General features: G+C 39.8%; 1 protein-coding gene across 1 annotated transcript in view; it reads left to right on the top strand.

The window, feature by feature from the left end:
- Window positions 1–14178, top strand: part of nfatc3a (nuclear factor of activated T cells 3a) — an 82751-nt gene that overhangs the window by 16887 nt on the left and 51686 nt on the right. The window contains exon 2 of the mRNA XM_041808945.1: window positions 11199–12351. Within this exon, the coding sequence (XP_041664879.1) occupies window positions 11199–12351 (1153 nt within the window). The remainder of the gene's footprint in view (window positions 1–11198; window positions 12352–14178) is intronic.

The raw sequence follows: 14178 nt of genomic DNA, 5'->3' as shown, positions 1-14178 counted from the left end.
CAGTGAGTGGTGCGGGCTATTTAAGACTCTACGAACTCCTGAGAACTCCGTTCATGTCGACAGGAAGAGCAAATAACTTCAGTCTTACCTGGCGTTATCTGAAAATCCTGCCATTCAAAAGTCTCTGTCCTGTATCTATTTCTGCTCGCTTGCACTGCATCATGACGGCACTGCTTCCTGATCTGGCAAACTATGGATGGACTAGGGTTGGGTCGAGGGTCACACAGAACACGCAAGCATAATGTGACATAAAAATTAGTGGCATTATAAGTAATTTGAGTTAACGCGATATTAACGCATTAACTTTGACAGCCCTAATATATCCCTAATATATATATATATATTATGATTATTATGGGCTGCACGGAGGTGCAGGGTTTAGCACTGTTGCCTCACAGCAAGAAGGTCTCTGGTTCACTTGCCAGTCAGGTCCTTTCTGTGCAGAGTTTGCATGTTCTCCCCGTGCATGCATGGATTCTCTCTGGGTACTCCGGCTTTCTCCCATCACCAAAAACATGCTTGTTAGGTTAATTGGTGACTCTAAATTGCCCATAGTTGTGAGTGTAAGTGTGCCTGGTTGTCTGTCTCTATATGTCAGCCCTGCAATTGACTGGTAACCAGTCCAGGGTGTACCCTGCCTCTTGGCACAGCTGGGATAGGCTCCAGCTCCCACGTGACCCCCAACGGGATAAGTGGTATAGAAAGTGGATGGATTATAATTATTAATATTATTATATTATTGTCATAAAATATTCAAAATAAAAATGTTGAACACAGTTTAACAGTCTTTCTCTTTGAACCTCATGGAATGACCTGGACAACACACGCATCCATCACTTTATTTAGTGTATGCTGTTGTAGCATTGTTCTCTGAAGCCCATTGTGTGTGAAGGTCAAGGCTTTTCTCACATCTCTCTGCGCTTTGTATTCTCTCCCACACACTGGCTTTTACTTTTACACATTTAGGCTGACAATCGCTTCTTTCCCTGCCTGCTGCTCTACCTTGCTCTGATTCTCTCTCCCCATCTCCAGTTGACTTTTTTCAGGCGCATGCACAGTCAGACCTGACAGATTGTTTAAATGTCACCGCTGCTAGCAGTAGCCTCTGATGTTATCTGCTCTGGGTTATTATAGGCCATTGTGCTGCTTGTATTCACCTGGAGGCCAAACTTTTAGCTCTCCTGGGTCATTGAAAAACAAATGAATTGTCTGACGCTTTTTGTTGCGGCAAGCACAAAATACACCAGGTTAAGGGAAACAGCTGGGTTAAAGAGGGGGTATTATGCCTTTTTTCAAGGCTTTTCACCATCTCTCTGATACCCACGTAATAGCTTCACATGGTTTACAGCTCAAAAAACTCATCATGGTTCTCACACTGGTGTCCTGAAAAACCCTTACTTTAACCTCCGTCTGAAATGCTTTGTTTTCGCTGCAAAGCTTATCTTTCTTTTCTAACTAAAGACTTTAAAGTCTTAAAAGAAGTGTTTTGCTCTGAGAGTTCCTTAAACACTGCTGACAAACTTTACGCAGATATTTATAACTGTGAATCGTTCTTAATGAAGTAAAAGTTATACCAAAATCAGAGCATGTAAAAGAGATGTACAGTCAAACATGTCTCTTTTCTCAGCAGTGTGTGTGCCATTTTCAGCAGAATAAGCACATAAAAGTTTGAGAGATGAGGTGTTGTGAAAGTAATAAAGACTAGCCATTAGTGTCTTCCCTTTGAATGGGTAAGAGAAATACACTTAAAATGGGTTACTGTTTGAATATTTGAAAACACACCTTGTGTAGACATTTACATGGACTGAAGCTGCTGTTGCTGCTCTGCTTTTATGTGGCTTACAGCACACAGGCTTTGCAGGCATGTTTCAAAGTTTACCTAAGCTCTTGTATCCGTCAGCCTCTCTAATTAAAGTGATAAGAGTATTATCATTTCTTTGATCTTCTGTTCAGCTCCAAATCACTACATCCTGAGGGCAGTTGGTGTTCATTTGTACGTGAAAGGGATATTTGTGTGTTGGTGGGTATTTAGTTCAGGTGGTAATTTGGCACACTATGTTTATCCCATAATGTTGTCTCTGCATGGGATTGTTAATTAAGAGCTTAATTTAGCTGCCGGCATATGTTAACATTGGCGTAGGCTGCCATTGTTAAGCCTCTGCTGGCTGGTGAATCTTCAGTGATGCCACAGGAAGGCTTTTTGATGTAACACTAATGTAACGTCACATAGACAGACAATAAATTAGCTCGGCAAGTATCCGAATAAACCTGTACTCCATGGTTTAACTGTTTCTGATTAGACTCTGGAGACATTTAGACTGCTGTATTTTCCCCTACACTTGGATTTCTGACATGATTGCTCCCAATGAACTCTTGATGTACTCAGACCCATTCACCTACACCCACAGGGTTCACCGGTAGGTTTGGCACAAATCCATTCAGGAAGGTTCAAATCCACAGGTGTAGGCCAACCCTAACAATACGTGTGTACATGTGCGTCACAGAGTCTGTGTTTAGTGTAGGCAACCAGCCAGCCGCAGAGTTCCTGGAAAACCCAGGAGGAAGGAATTAGATTTGCTTAAGTCAGGGCTCCTGGGAATCCCTGCAACTACCAATACTAACCCAAATGTTAAAAATAGTACATGAAACATTTCAATTCTTTAAAATTTCAAAGATCTCTTTGAAGCATTTTTTTGATCAAAAGGAGTTATTGTGGAAGTACTGATAATTAACATATGATTTATGGTCAAGTCTCCAGTGTCAGTCACAGCTAACCACTGGCCCAGTTTTTAGTGCTACCGAAATCCCTGCTACCCTGCTTTGTTTCCTTACATAACATGTTGATAAACTCCATACAGCCTTGTATAGATTTTGTATAAAGAGTAAATGTGTGGTTATTAAAATGTCAGATACTTTGATATTTTTCAGTACCACATGATTTCAATGACACAGTTTTTTTTTTTTTTGGTTTTGACAAGTAGTATCAAAAAAGTACCAAAATTAAGTTTACCTAGACCTCAGGTTCAGGGCTTTCATCAAAAAGGTTGTTTTGTATCCTTACATTTATTGCTCATAAAAATATATTAATCAGATGACTAATGATACACCCACAACAATCGAGGGGTGGCCTTAACTAATCTTTGGTCTTATACTAATGGAGTATCTTACATACAGATTCAAGAGCAAAGATGAGGACTTTTATGAACCTGGGCACCCTTCCGTAGATCTACTGGTAAAAGACTTGCTAACTGCAGTTAAAGGAGAGGCAGATAATAACTCTGAAACTGCCAAAGAGATATATTTGGGTCTTAGGGCAGAATGATTAATAAAACCTAAATGTTTTCATTTAAATTTCATGTCCTTTATTTCTATGCTTACATTTATATATTGCTTCAACTCTTTTTATGAACTTTAAGTGCTGCAACAGTTTCAGATAGATTTGTTATGCCCTAGGTACTTTATGTGCAAGAATGGGTATCATGCCAATATTAATATAGTAAGTTATAGCTGTATGTCATTTTTCTGAGATTTAGATGGGGACTTAAGTTTGGGTGGCTAAGTCAGTTTCCTCTTGTGTTGTCATGTTTGAAACTTCTGAATGTGTTTGAAGTGAAAAAGTATAACAAAGATATGTGAAAAAGCACCAAAACTCTAGAAAAATGTATGATCTATAATGATGTTTTTAACCAGAACCGGATGCAAGTCAAACAGAGATCATTGTCTAAATTTAACAAATATGTTTGCAGTGTATAGAAGCTTTACCGATGTATTTGTGTAGTTAAGTCCATGCAGAATTGTTCCAATATTTTATGAACTTTTACTGTGATTATGTTGCTCTGGTATTGAAATAGTTTGATTTTACTGGAAATTTACTAGAGCTTGTGACCTGGTATTGTGAGAATAGCTACTTATTAGGCATGTTAAGATTTTCAAAGAAAAATGATGCTCGCTGAGCATTTCATAGCTTAAAACAATTACAATCAATCAATTTTTGTTTGTATAGCACCAATTCATAACCAAAGTTATTCCAAGACAAGACACTTTACAAAGAGGGCAGGTCTAGACCATTCTCACTTTTGTGGTCTATTAAAGTAAACCAGTGTTAATCATTAATATTAGAATAAAGACTATACCTAATTGTTATAAAGGCCGGCATTAATCACCATGAGTACACCACTGATATTGATGATGGCAGCGATATGTGAAAAATTAGTAGCAACAGCTATGATTATAGAAAACAGAAAACAAACCAATGCAAGTATTAGTGATAGCAGCTAGGAAGGTAATGAAATAGAAAGAACTAGTATTGATAAACATAGCAGTATAGTAGTATTGCTCTTAGATTCAATTCAACTGTTCTAGTGATGATTATACATAAGAATTATATTAATAGATGAAGAAATGTTCACTGTAATACCGGCATTAGCAAAAATAATGGCAGTGAAGAGAAAGATGTATAAAATATATAAATGTGATAATAGCAATGCAAGTTGAACTGTTCTTAAATTCACTCTGCAACATCTGTATGAATTGATTTAGGAGAATAATTTTTTATGTTATCATAGGCAGAAATTTATATTTACTCTTTCTGATACATGTGTATTCATTGGCCATCTCAGTTCTATGCCGTATATCCCATGAGGCTTATTGTACACCATGTGTTGGCACACTTTTGTTGTGGTTTGCTGGTCAGCAGCTCTTTAGGAGAGCTGAAAGAGGACACTGGGCAGAACACAAAGCCTTCTGTACAGGGGATGTAAGCAGAGCCCGCTCTAATCAATCTGCTTGACCACCACAAAGGGAACCCTGGCTAAGGTTACATCCTAGCTTCAGCACAGTGTGGTGTTGGTGCTCGTGGGTAACCTAAGACAATATAATGTGATAGCATGTACAGACACATAGACACAACCACTCATAACATACCCACATAGCAGCACAAAAAAGGCACAGGAAGGCACAGAGGCACAACCACAGGCACAGGAACACACATTCACACACCACCCACACTTTTTAACCTTATACATGCACATTAACACACGAATAGAGGAAGACAGAAAGATTGTGGGCACACCAGCAGGAACCTGCCTCAAAAATAAGCTTGTCTACTTGTCTTGGAGAGACAGATCCTGCTCTTCCTCAGTGGTGAAGTTCACTTTCTCAGAATATGTGCCTGTGTGTCAGTGTGGGTCAGATGACCCTGACACAATTAGTGTGCTGTGAGAGTAGGAGGAGGGAAGAACAAAGTCTGTGTGGATTATCCCCAAAGCGAGAATCCCTAGGCAGTGTGACCGTCCCCCCAGAAGCCTGTTAAGCTTTGTGTCAAGGTGGATGCCACCATCACCAGTGGGTCAGGTTGTTCCATGTGGTTACTGTGAGAACACAAAGGTTTTTGTGGTGCGTGTGTGACAAACATCCAACAAGCTCCACTTGACATAAACATCTCCTACGGAGGAGTAGATATTATTAGCTTAGGTACAGCAAAGCCTCTTAGAGATCTTTATTTAACCAGATTGGCTGTCTGATGTATGGACACTTGATGAGTGTGTGCAACCAAGGCCATTCATAAAACAAACAGCAGCACTGCTGCTTCTCTTCTCTTCTCTTCTCTTCTCTTCTCTTCTCTTCTCTTCTCTTCTCTTCTCTTCTCTTCTCTTCTCTTCTCCTCTTCTCTGCTCTTCTCTTCTCATCCTCTCTTCTCTTCTTCTCTTCTCTTCTCTTCTCTTCTCTTCTCTTCTCTTCTCTTCTCTTCTCTTCTCTTCTCCTCTCTTCTCTTCTTCTCTTCTCTTCTCTTCTCTTCTCTTCTCTTCTCTTCTCTTTTCTTCTCTTCTTCTACCTTGCTCCATCCTGACCTCCTGTCCTAAGGTGACTGGTGTTGGCTCAGACCAGGGGGTTTCCCACCACCCACCCCTTCCCTTACTCTGGCTGGTTTAAGGTAGCAGGCTAATCTTATCTCAGGGCAAGTAGAGGGCTGTGGGCCAGGTAATATGGTCGTCCCCTGTCTGACCCTCATCTGTGATATCTCTCTTCACCATGCTTTATTATGGTTAGAAATATACTTAAGTATTGAATCAGATGTCTTTTTGTGTCAGTTAACATCTACTGTTTACCATTTATACTCTCACCAAAAACCATGACGTCATACAAAGACACAGAGTTGGAAATAAACTTGTAAATACCACAGGATTTTAAAGATATTTAGATTTGAACTGAAATCTCAAATGTAGGGCAACCCAACGGAAGGATTTCTAATTTGTTATCTGAGCAGACTCAGGAACAGACGGTCTGGAGACAAGTTAGTCTTATTTCTATAACCAGGCCACAGACATTTAATATAAAGTCCCTACTCTTTCATAGCATAATGAGTTTAAAAGATACCTGTCATAGACCTGACCTGATACTCTCCATTTGATGACATGCCTCTGGTAAAAAAAAACCTGACCACATGTGGGAATATTCAACAGAGAGGTTCTGAAATTTACTGTCAATAAGTGGTCAACTTTCCTTAATTCAAACCCTGAATTGTTAAGTTTTGATAAACAAACTCACTTTCCAACTGACTTTTTCAACACATAAATGCTTTGCACAAATAAAGCCAAAAAATGTGGTATGTTGTATAAAACCAAAGAGCCTGATTTACATACACAGAAGCCCAAATTTCACTTTACTTTCATTTAGTGGGGTGCTCATTTTAATTTGATTAGCACCTAATTTTTAGATAGCTGCAGCCCATGCCCTGCTTTTTCCTGGATGATCAGTATTTACTTTTTGTTTTTTACCATATGCCCATTTGGGGGTGTTCACAATAAAAGCCCTTGATAACAACTTGATGAAGTTGATGAAAGTAGCGTGTTTATCATTAATTTAACTTTGCTTTGACAGTGGTAGCGGAGACTTTACCCATTTAAAGCCTGAAAACACAAATTATAACCAGAAAATTCTCATTTTTTGTAGATGTTTATTTCACTTTCTACTGAAACTCAAAAAAATCAAAATTTCCATAAAATTTAACATATTTTTTTGTATCTTATTCGATACATTAGGTGTTCTTTGGTAACTGATAATCCACCTGAGGGCATTTTTATCATTTATCAGATTGTATTCAGAAGTTTTTTTTAGTAATTTATTGATCATGTTAATTAGATGGAGGTGTCATAAAAGTATGTATCAAATATGATCCAACAGGCTTTAAGGGTTTTAGCAGCTGCAGTGTTTAAAGCTGCATCTTTGACTTAATTATTTCTCTGACTATAGCATTGGAAGATTCAGGAATTTGTTTGTTTCATTGTTGTAGAAGATATGCTTCCTTCTGCCCTCTGCCAATATGTCTAATTGTCAGCTTCGCCCTCCACCTTAACCTTTGTCCCTGCACCTGATGAATTAATCGATCGGGAAATATGTTTTATTAAGTCTCTCTTGTGTCTTACAAAGATAAAAACACTAATACACAGTATGTGTCCGTTAGTGACAGAGTGATAGACAGACATACAGAGACACCCATAAACTGTCCTAAATAAGGAAATCTAAGAAACCTCCAGAGAGCAGAATCACTAGCCTGACATGCCTCACAGACTGTTTCGTATGTCCACTGCATGGGCTATGATTAACATTTATTTGGGCACCAATCTTGAGGGGTGGACTGAACAAAAATTCTGTTTGACATGTTCATTATGGGCCAGTCAGAGCAACAAAAAATCAAGTAGTGGTCATGTGCAGCCCTTGGGTGCAAACTATTTAACGTCAGCTTGACAGGCAGCCACTACTGCTTTTTCACTCTCAGTGGAGCCACTTGGTGAATCAAACTCTTGTAGTTCTCTGCTCCTTTTTAAATAAAGATATGATGTCCAATTCACCATGGAAGCAACAAAGTAATATCTTAAGTCATAAGTTAAGCATGCAGTCATGTTGATTTGAGCACAGTCTAAAAGCCTTGTTGACCAGTCAAAGTGCTTTATCTTCTTGTTAGCCATAATCTGATTTTTAATCATGTGGAGATGATATTGTACACCATGAGAAAATTTGGGGAATTTGGGTATAAGACACTAAAACTGCCCAGCACTAAAAGAAAAAAAGACAGGAGCCAATTTGACGCTGTATTTGCCCTGACATCATCTTGATGGTTAAGGAACATTTTGCAACCCAATTAAAGCTGAAGTGGCAGTAGAGAAGTACTGGTGTATTTTTGGTTTCCTTTGGGTGGTGTATAATGTACAGTGTTGAGGATTTGATGAAATAAAGGTTATGCAATGCTGTCATGTGCCTCCCTCTTAGATTGTTGTGTGTATGTGTTGATGTTTATCATTATTTATTCCTCTTTTTATTTCCTTTTCTTTCCCTGTTCACGTCATGCTATCTGTGAGTTCAGGCCATCATTGGTAAAGAGGACAGTTTTTCCTCTTTCTCTTCCTCTCTGCTGTCTTTCTCTTGCTCCCTGTCAGTCAGAAGCTGTCGTCAGAGAATCCACTGCTCGGTCTTGTGACAGGCAGGCAGGGCCAGTGGAAGCTGAGCAGCTATAAATAAAGAGATTGCTGCTTCTGCTTCTAATGCTGCTGTTAGGTTAAGAGGGTAGGACAGGAACTAAAATGCTTTAACTTTTAAAAATGTTTCAAACTATCCTTGTGCCTGCTCATACTAAGCTGTCTTGTATTACTTGTTTAAAGTCATCTTGCAATCTTTTAAAGGATTTGTGTTTCACTTAAAACAGTAAAGCAGAAGTCAGGAGTAAAAAATAGGACATTACAACAAGGAAATAGCTGAATGATGCTTGCTTTGCTTCAACTGTTCAAATTGATTTGATTGTATATTTTGTTCTTCTACTTCTTCTTTGTGACACATATAGCTGAGCTGTCAATTAAAATCTAGAAAATGTCTCTGGAGTCAAAATTTGAATCTCACATGTAAAACATGGAGGGGTACTCCCAATGAAAGCAACAGAGCATATCCAATGAAAGTTTATCAATAAGCTCTAATAGAGGAGTGCCAATGCGAACAATGGGCTCTTGTCTATTTGTTTATGTGTGGGTGTGTTTGTGTGTGTACTTACTGCCTGTGCCGGATGACCTTTGGTATAAATAGCCTGCCGGCGCTAGCTGTGATGACAGCCAGCAGCACGCATCGTTGTGTGAATTTGTTTCCTGAGTAGTGCTGTTCATCGGTTATCCCTCTTGGAACAATGCCTGTATGACTCCCTGCTACCCAGCAACACTCTGGCTTCTCGTTTTCCGGACACTGGACTTAATTGAAAACATAAACTTGAGGTGGAATTCCACATAGATCTGTGACCAAAAAATGTTTAATGCTTTACCTGATTACAGAACAGTACAGAGTTGTATGAAAACAAGGGTGCAACTGAGTGAATATGATTTTAATATAGGAATGCAGTAAGTGATGCTTATGATTTAACTACAGGGCAGGTGCCAATGCCTGATGTGTCTGCAGGTGTTTCTGTCTGATCTGCATAAACACAGCCTCAGATGTGCTACTACACTGGCGAGTCTGCTAAGTTATCCCAAGAATGTGGCTTGAAGAGCCGTGACTCAGCACTCTTTATACATGTGCTATTTAACCTACAGCTTTTTAACAACATGTGCTCGGTAGCATTTTGATGATATTTGCAAATAGATATTTTTGAAGTTCAACAAAGAACACATGATAATACTTATACAGGATGTGTAAAATGGGGCTAAATGATTTGGAAAAAATAATCTATCCGTGATTGAATAGGCTATTCTTAAGTTTATAATCTTGTGTGTTTTTCAACAAACAAGTGATAAATCATTCTACATTAGTGTTTCCCTTTAGGTTTACAGCTTTGCCGGGGGGGGGGGGGGGCTGACAAACACTTAAAAGAATCATGGTGTTCTTGTGATTCTTTGATATCTAGAATTATTTATTTGTGCATGTATGAAGGACAGGTTTGGAAATGAATTTTATTGCCTTCCTGCCACATCAGGACTAACTTTAGGACTGTATCATACCAATATTAAGGGTAAGTTTATCTATGCTGTCAAAAAGGAGCCCTTACATGCAAATGAGTCTGACATCTGATAGATTTAACAAATAAATAACCTAAAATTATTTAGGAAACCATTTATTGTAACATATAACATATTTATAAAAGGTAGGATTATGTATCTTGGTAACTGTTCTTTATGATGATTGTCCTCCACTGACTTAATCTACTCATTTTCTCTCTCTTCACTATTATTATCCACACACACTACATGTCCCAGTCTCATCCTGTTGTCTCTATGCCTGTGTGATCTTTTGTCAACATTCCTACATTTATAAAGGTTGAAAAGGTTCTGTCGTAATCTGCATGTGGGTGAGGGTTTATTTACGAGCGTAAATAAAAAAAGCGTCAGGCCCTATTAGAAACATGCATGCGAGGAATAAAAAGACAAAAGAGATCGTCCTCCAGTTTATTGATCCCTGATGACTTAATGTTAAAATAATCGTCAGGTGACCGCTCAGTCTGTATAGGAACTGATCCCCTCCGATATTCGCAGCTCACCTGCCCCCACACAACTGTGAGGGGACCATGTGTATTTCTGCCTGCTGTGGTGAGAAGATCAAGAGAGGGAACAAGCAGAAAACCAGGACTCAGAAATTAAATACATTCATGTAAACAGATAAATAACATAAGGCTATTTAGTTTGTTTAATAAAGGAACCAGGTAGACACTTACTCTACAGGGAAGATGTCCTTAAATGACTTCTGTTGTGAGCTGGCGCTTTATAGAAAATACAATTAAATAAAATTGACTTGACGTTCAAGGGGGGCAGGGGGGTGCCGTTGAGGGGGGCGGGGTGCCCCCCTGATGATAGGGGAAACACTGTACATTATAACCAACACAGTATTGGATGGGTTAAACTAGAGCTGAACTCACTCATTCACTATAAATTGTTGTATTGAAGGGAATGATCATTTTTATGTCATTCTCATTTTGAGAAAAACATTTACAGCATTAAGGAAGGAGTTTTTTTAAACTATTCTAGAAAGTGTTCTTTCAATCTTTGCATGATGTGTAGAGCATAACATCTCTACTGCAAAAAATGTGTTAAACTGGTATTTTGACACACATTTCACCTTAAAGAAATATTGAACCTCCTGAATTTGAAAATTTAACCTTTAATTGAAATTTGGAGTAATAACCCAGCCTTTGTGTTTATCATAATATTCTCTTTCTTTTCTTCTTTCAGATCTGGAGCCTGATGACAACACATCGTTTTACATCCTAAATGTGGGCCAGCCCCAGTCTATGGTGACTAACCACCAGTCCATCGGCGTGCCCCGTCATGGCATGCAGTCCCATTCCCAGGTCATCAGCACTTCTCCACGCTTTCAGCCCCTCAAACCAGGATCTGAGCCTCCCAGCTATGAGGCACACGACTCCAAGTATGGCACCTCCCCCCTACTACCCTCTGCTCCTGTGGAGGCACCCAAGGCCTTTGAGTGCCCTAGTATCCAGATCACCTCGATCTCCCCCAGCTGCCAGCAGGAGATGGATGGCAATGAGGAAGATCTGAGAACCAACGGACCTGATGGGGACTACCATGGTGATAGACCCCTGTCCAGAGACCACCTGTATTTACCTCTGGATCACTCATACCGGGACTCCTCGCTCAGCCCGAGCCCCTGTAGCAGCCTCTCGTCTCGGAGCTGGTTCTCTGACGCCTCCTCCTGTGAGTCGTTCTCACACGTGTATGACGATGTTGACTCAGAGCTAAATGAAGCAGCTGCCCGCTTCACACTGGGCTCCCCTCAAACCAGTGGTGTTTTGGAGGAGCAGCCTCACTGGCAGCACCATCACCCTACCTTTGTGCACCACTCGCACTCCATCAGCCTCTCACCCCGACAGTCCCCTTGCCACTCGCCACGTACCAGCGTCACTGATGAAAACTGGCTGAGCCCCAGACCACCTTCTAGACCTTCCTCACGGCCCACCTCACCGTGTGGGAAGAGGCGCCACTCCAGCGCTGATATCTGCTACTCAAGCTCATTATCTCCCCACCACTCACCTACACCTACACCAGGACCCTCACCCAGAGGCAGTGTGACAGAGGACACCTGGACTGGCAGTCCTTCTGTAAGCATGTCACCTTTCCAGTGCTGCCCATCTGAGGTTGACATCCCATCCAAGACAAGGAAGACCTCACAGGACAGAACAGCTATGCAGACTGGGAAAGGGGAAATGGGGCTGGATGATCAAGGAAACATGTCTCCTAATCTTGACTCACCGTCAGACGAGGCCTTACACAGCCTGAAGAAGGACGGGCCAGGGGAGCAGTTCCTCTCTGTTCCTTCTCACTTCTCATGGAATAAACCCAAGCCTGGTCACACACCTATATTCAGGTAAATTTGCTGATGTTAAGGAGAATAATCAAAAAAAGGGTGGATTAAACTCAGTGTAATCTTTTCTAAATTGAGCACCATCACATAAATGCAGAAATCTAAAATAATTCCATTAAAGGAAATTATTCATACAGATGTAAAAGACCCAGTGGAAGAGGAAGTTTGTGGAAAAGTCTGAATTTTTTAACTTTTTAATGTCAGCAAGGGCTTTCTCAACTTGTTGAAACTATTTTGTGTTGCAATCTATTTTTTTCTTCTTCCTGTTATATTTGACAAAGACCTGGTGACAGCTGTTTCAGTTACAGTATTAGAACTTGCAAGATCGTTGATGGATTTCAGAATCAGTATTAATTTACTGCTTTATGTCCTTAAAAATTCAACCTTTTTACATAAAGTCACAAAGAGAGTGTGATTGAATGATAACTGTCACTGTTTTAGTGTATTTATGAATTATTACAGCCTTTAGGAAATAATAGCTTGGCAAAGTAGCTCTGGCTGTCAATCTTAAAATGAATTTCTAAGGCAGTGTTTAACAATAGAGCTCAGTGGTAGAGGTATTTATGGAGCACTATGTGCAGTCATAAAGATTGAAAACTCTTTTTGATCCTGATAAGAAGTGTTTATATTGCTGTGCAATATATAAGTACTTGATGAAGTAATAGTTTGCATGATGATTAAACCTCAGATCAATGCTCAGTAATCAGGGGAACTTTGAACTTAGTATTCGCAGTACATTGTGGCTTTGTTACACCATTGAGTGTAACAGAGTTTTATTGGTGTGTGGATGGAAAAAGGACACACACAGCACCAGCTTTTCCTAACGTACACACATGAAAGAGTGATGGATGCAATCAGAAACTCACGATGAAGTGTTTTAGGAGGGAAGTCTGACAGGCTGTCTGTTCTCGAATGTGTGCAACAGATGAAGACATGCCTTTGTTTGTATTCACTGGCCCCTAGCACCGTAAATCAGCATAGGGCACATATGGTAAGCGGACCACCACACAGACACGTGCACACAGAAACATAGATAGACATTATAATAATGGACACTATTGCTAACTCACATAGAACTAAGTTTCCTAATGTTCAGGCAATAACAGGGTTACATTGTCAGCCCTGTGAAATCTCCCAAGACAGAAAACTGCCAACATTGCTGTAGAGTTGGGTGCTGTATGACAACCAGCGCAGCAGCTACTACTTTGTTTTGAAAGAAGTGTTTAGCTTTACCTTGACCTACAAGTATTTCCTTACACTTGCTCCTACTGAAGTTACTCAACCAGTGAACAACCTGTCTCTTTAAGTTGCCTGCTGTAGCAATGTTAAACGCTTATTAAGGGATTGGGAACAAATTTTGGATATTTAGCCATGTAGCTCCTTAAAAGGAGAGTTATGTGGTAAAATTTCTGCTCTGTAATGAAATATAGGGTCACTGAGTTGCTTGTGCACATGCACACGTGTTAGTGGTGTTTAATGGATGGTGCATATGGTGTTGGGTTAGAGTGGGTGGGTTTAAAAAAGTCAGTGGTGTCAGACACTTTCTTCAGTCTTCTCACATCTTATTCCTTGGACTGTATAAAATGACATATTTTACAAGAGTCATATGTAGGGGATGCACAATATTACTGGTATAAGATCTGTATAGACTTATTTTAGATTAATAAGGTAACTAAGTATTGGAAGGTATGAAAATTTCCTCCTATATTTACAACCGATCATCCTGGATGTCAGCCTGTATCAGCTGTTGATGTCAGCTGTATGTATAAATAAGTTTGTGGAGGTTTAGGCAGGACCACGAGACCTTTATTAGCGCAAGTCTTTGTCTTT

This window comes from Cheilinus undulatus, linkage group 1 (assembly GCF_018320785.1).
Source record: "Cheilinus undulatus linkage group 1, ASM1832078v1, whole genome shotgun sequence".
Classification (NCBI taxonomy): Eukaryota; Metazoa; Chordata; class Actinopteri; order Labriformes; family Labridae; genus Cheilinus; species Cheilinus undulatus.
The sequence above is the reverse complement of the archived record's forward strand: the minus strand, read 5'-3'. Positions and strand labels throughout refer to the sequence as shown.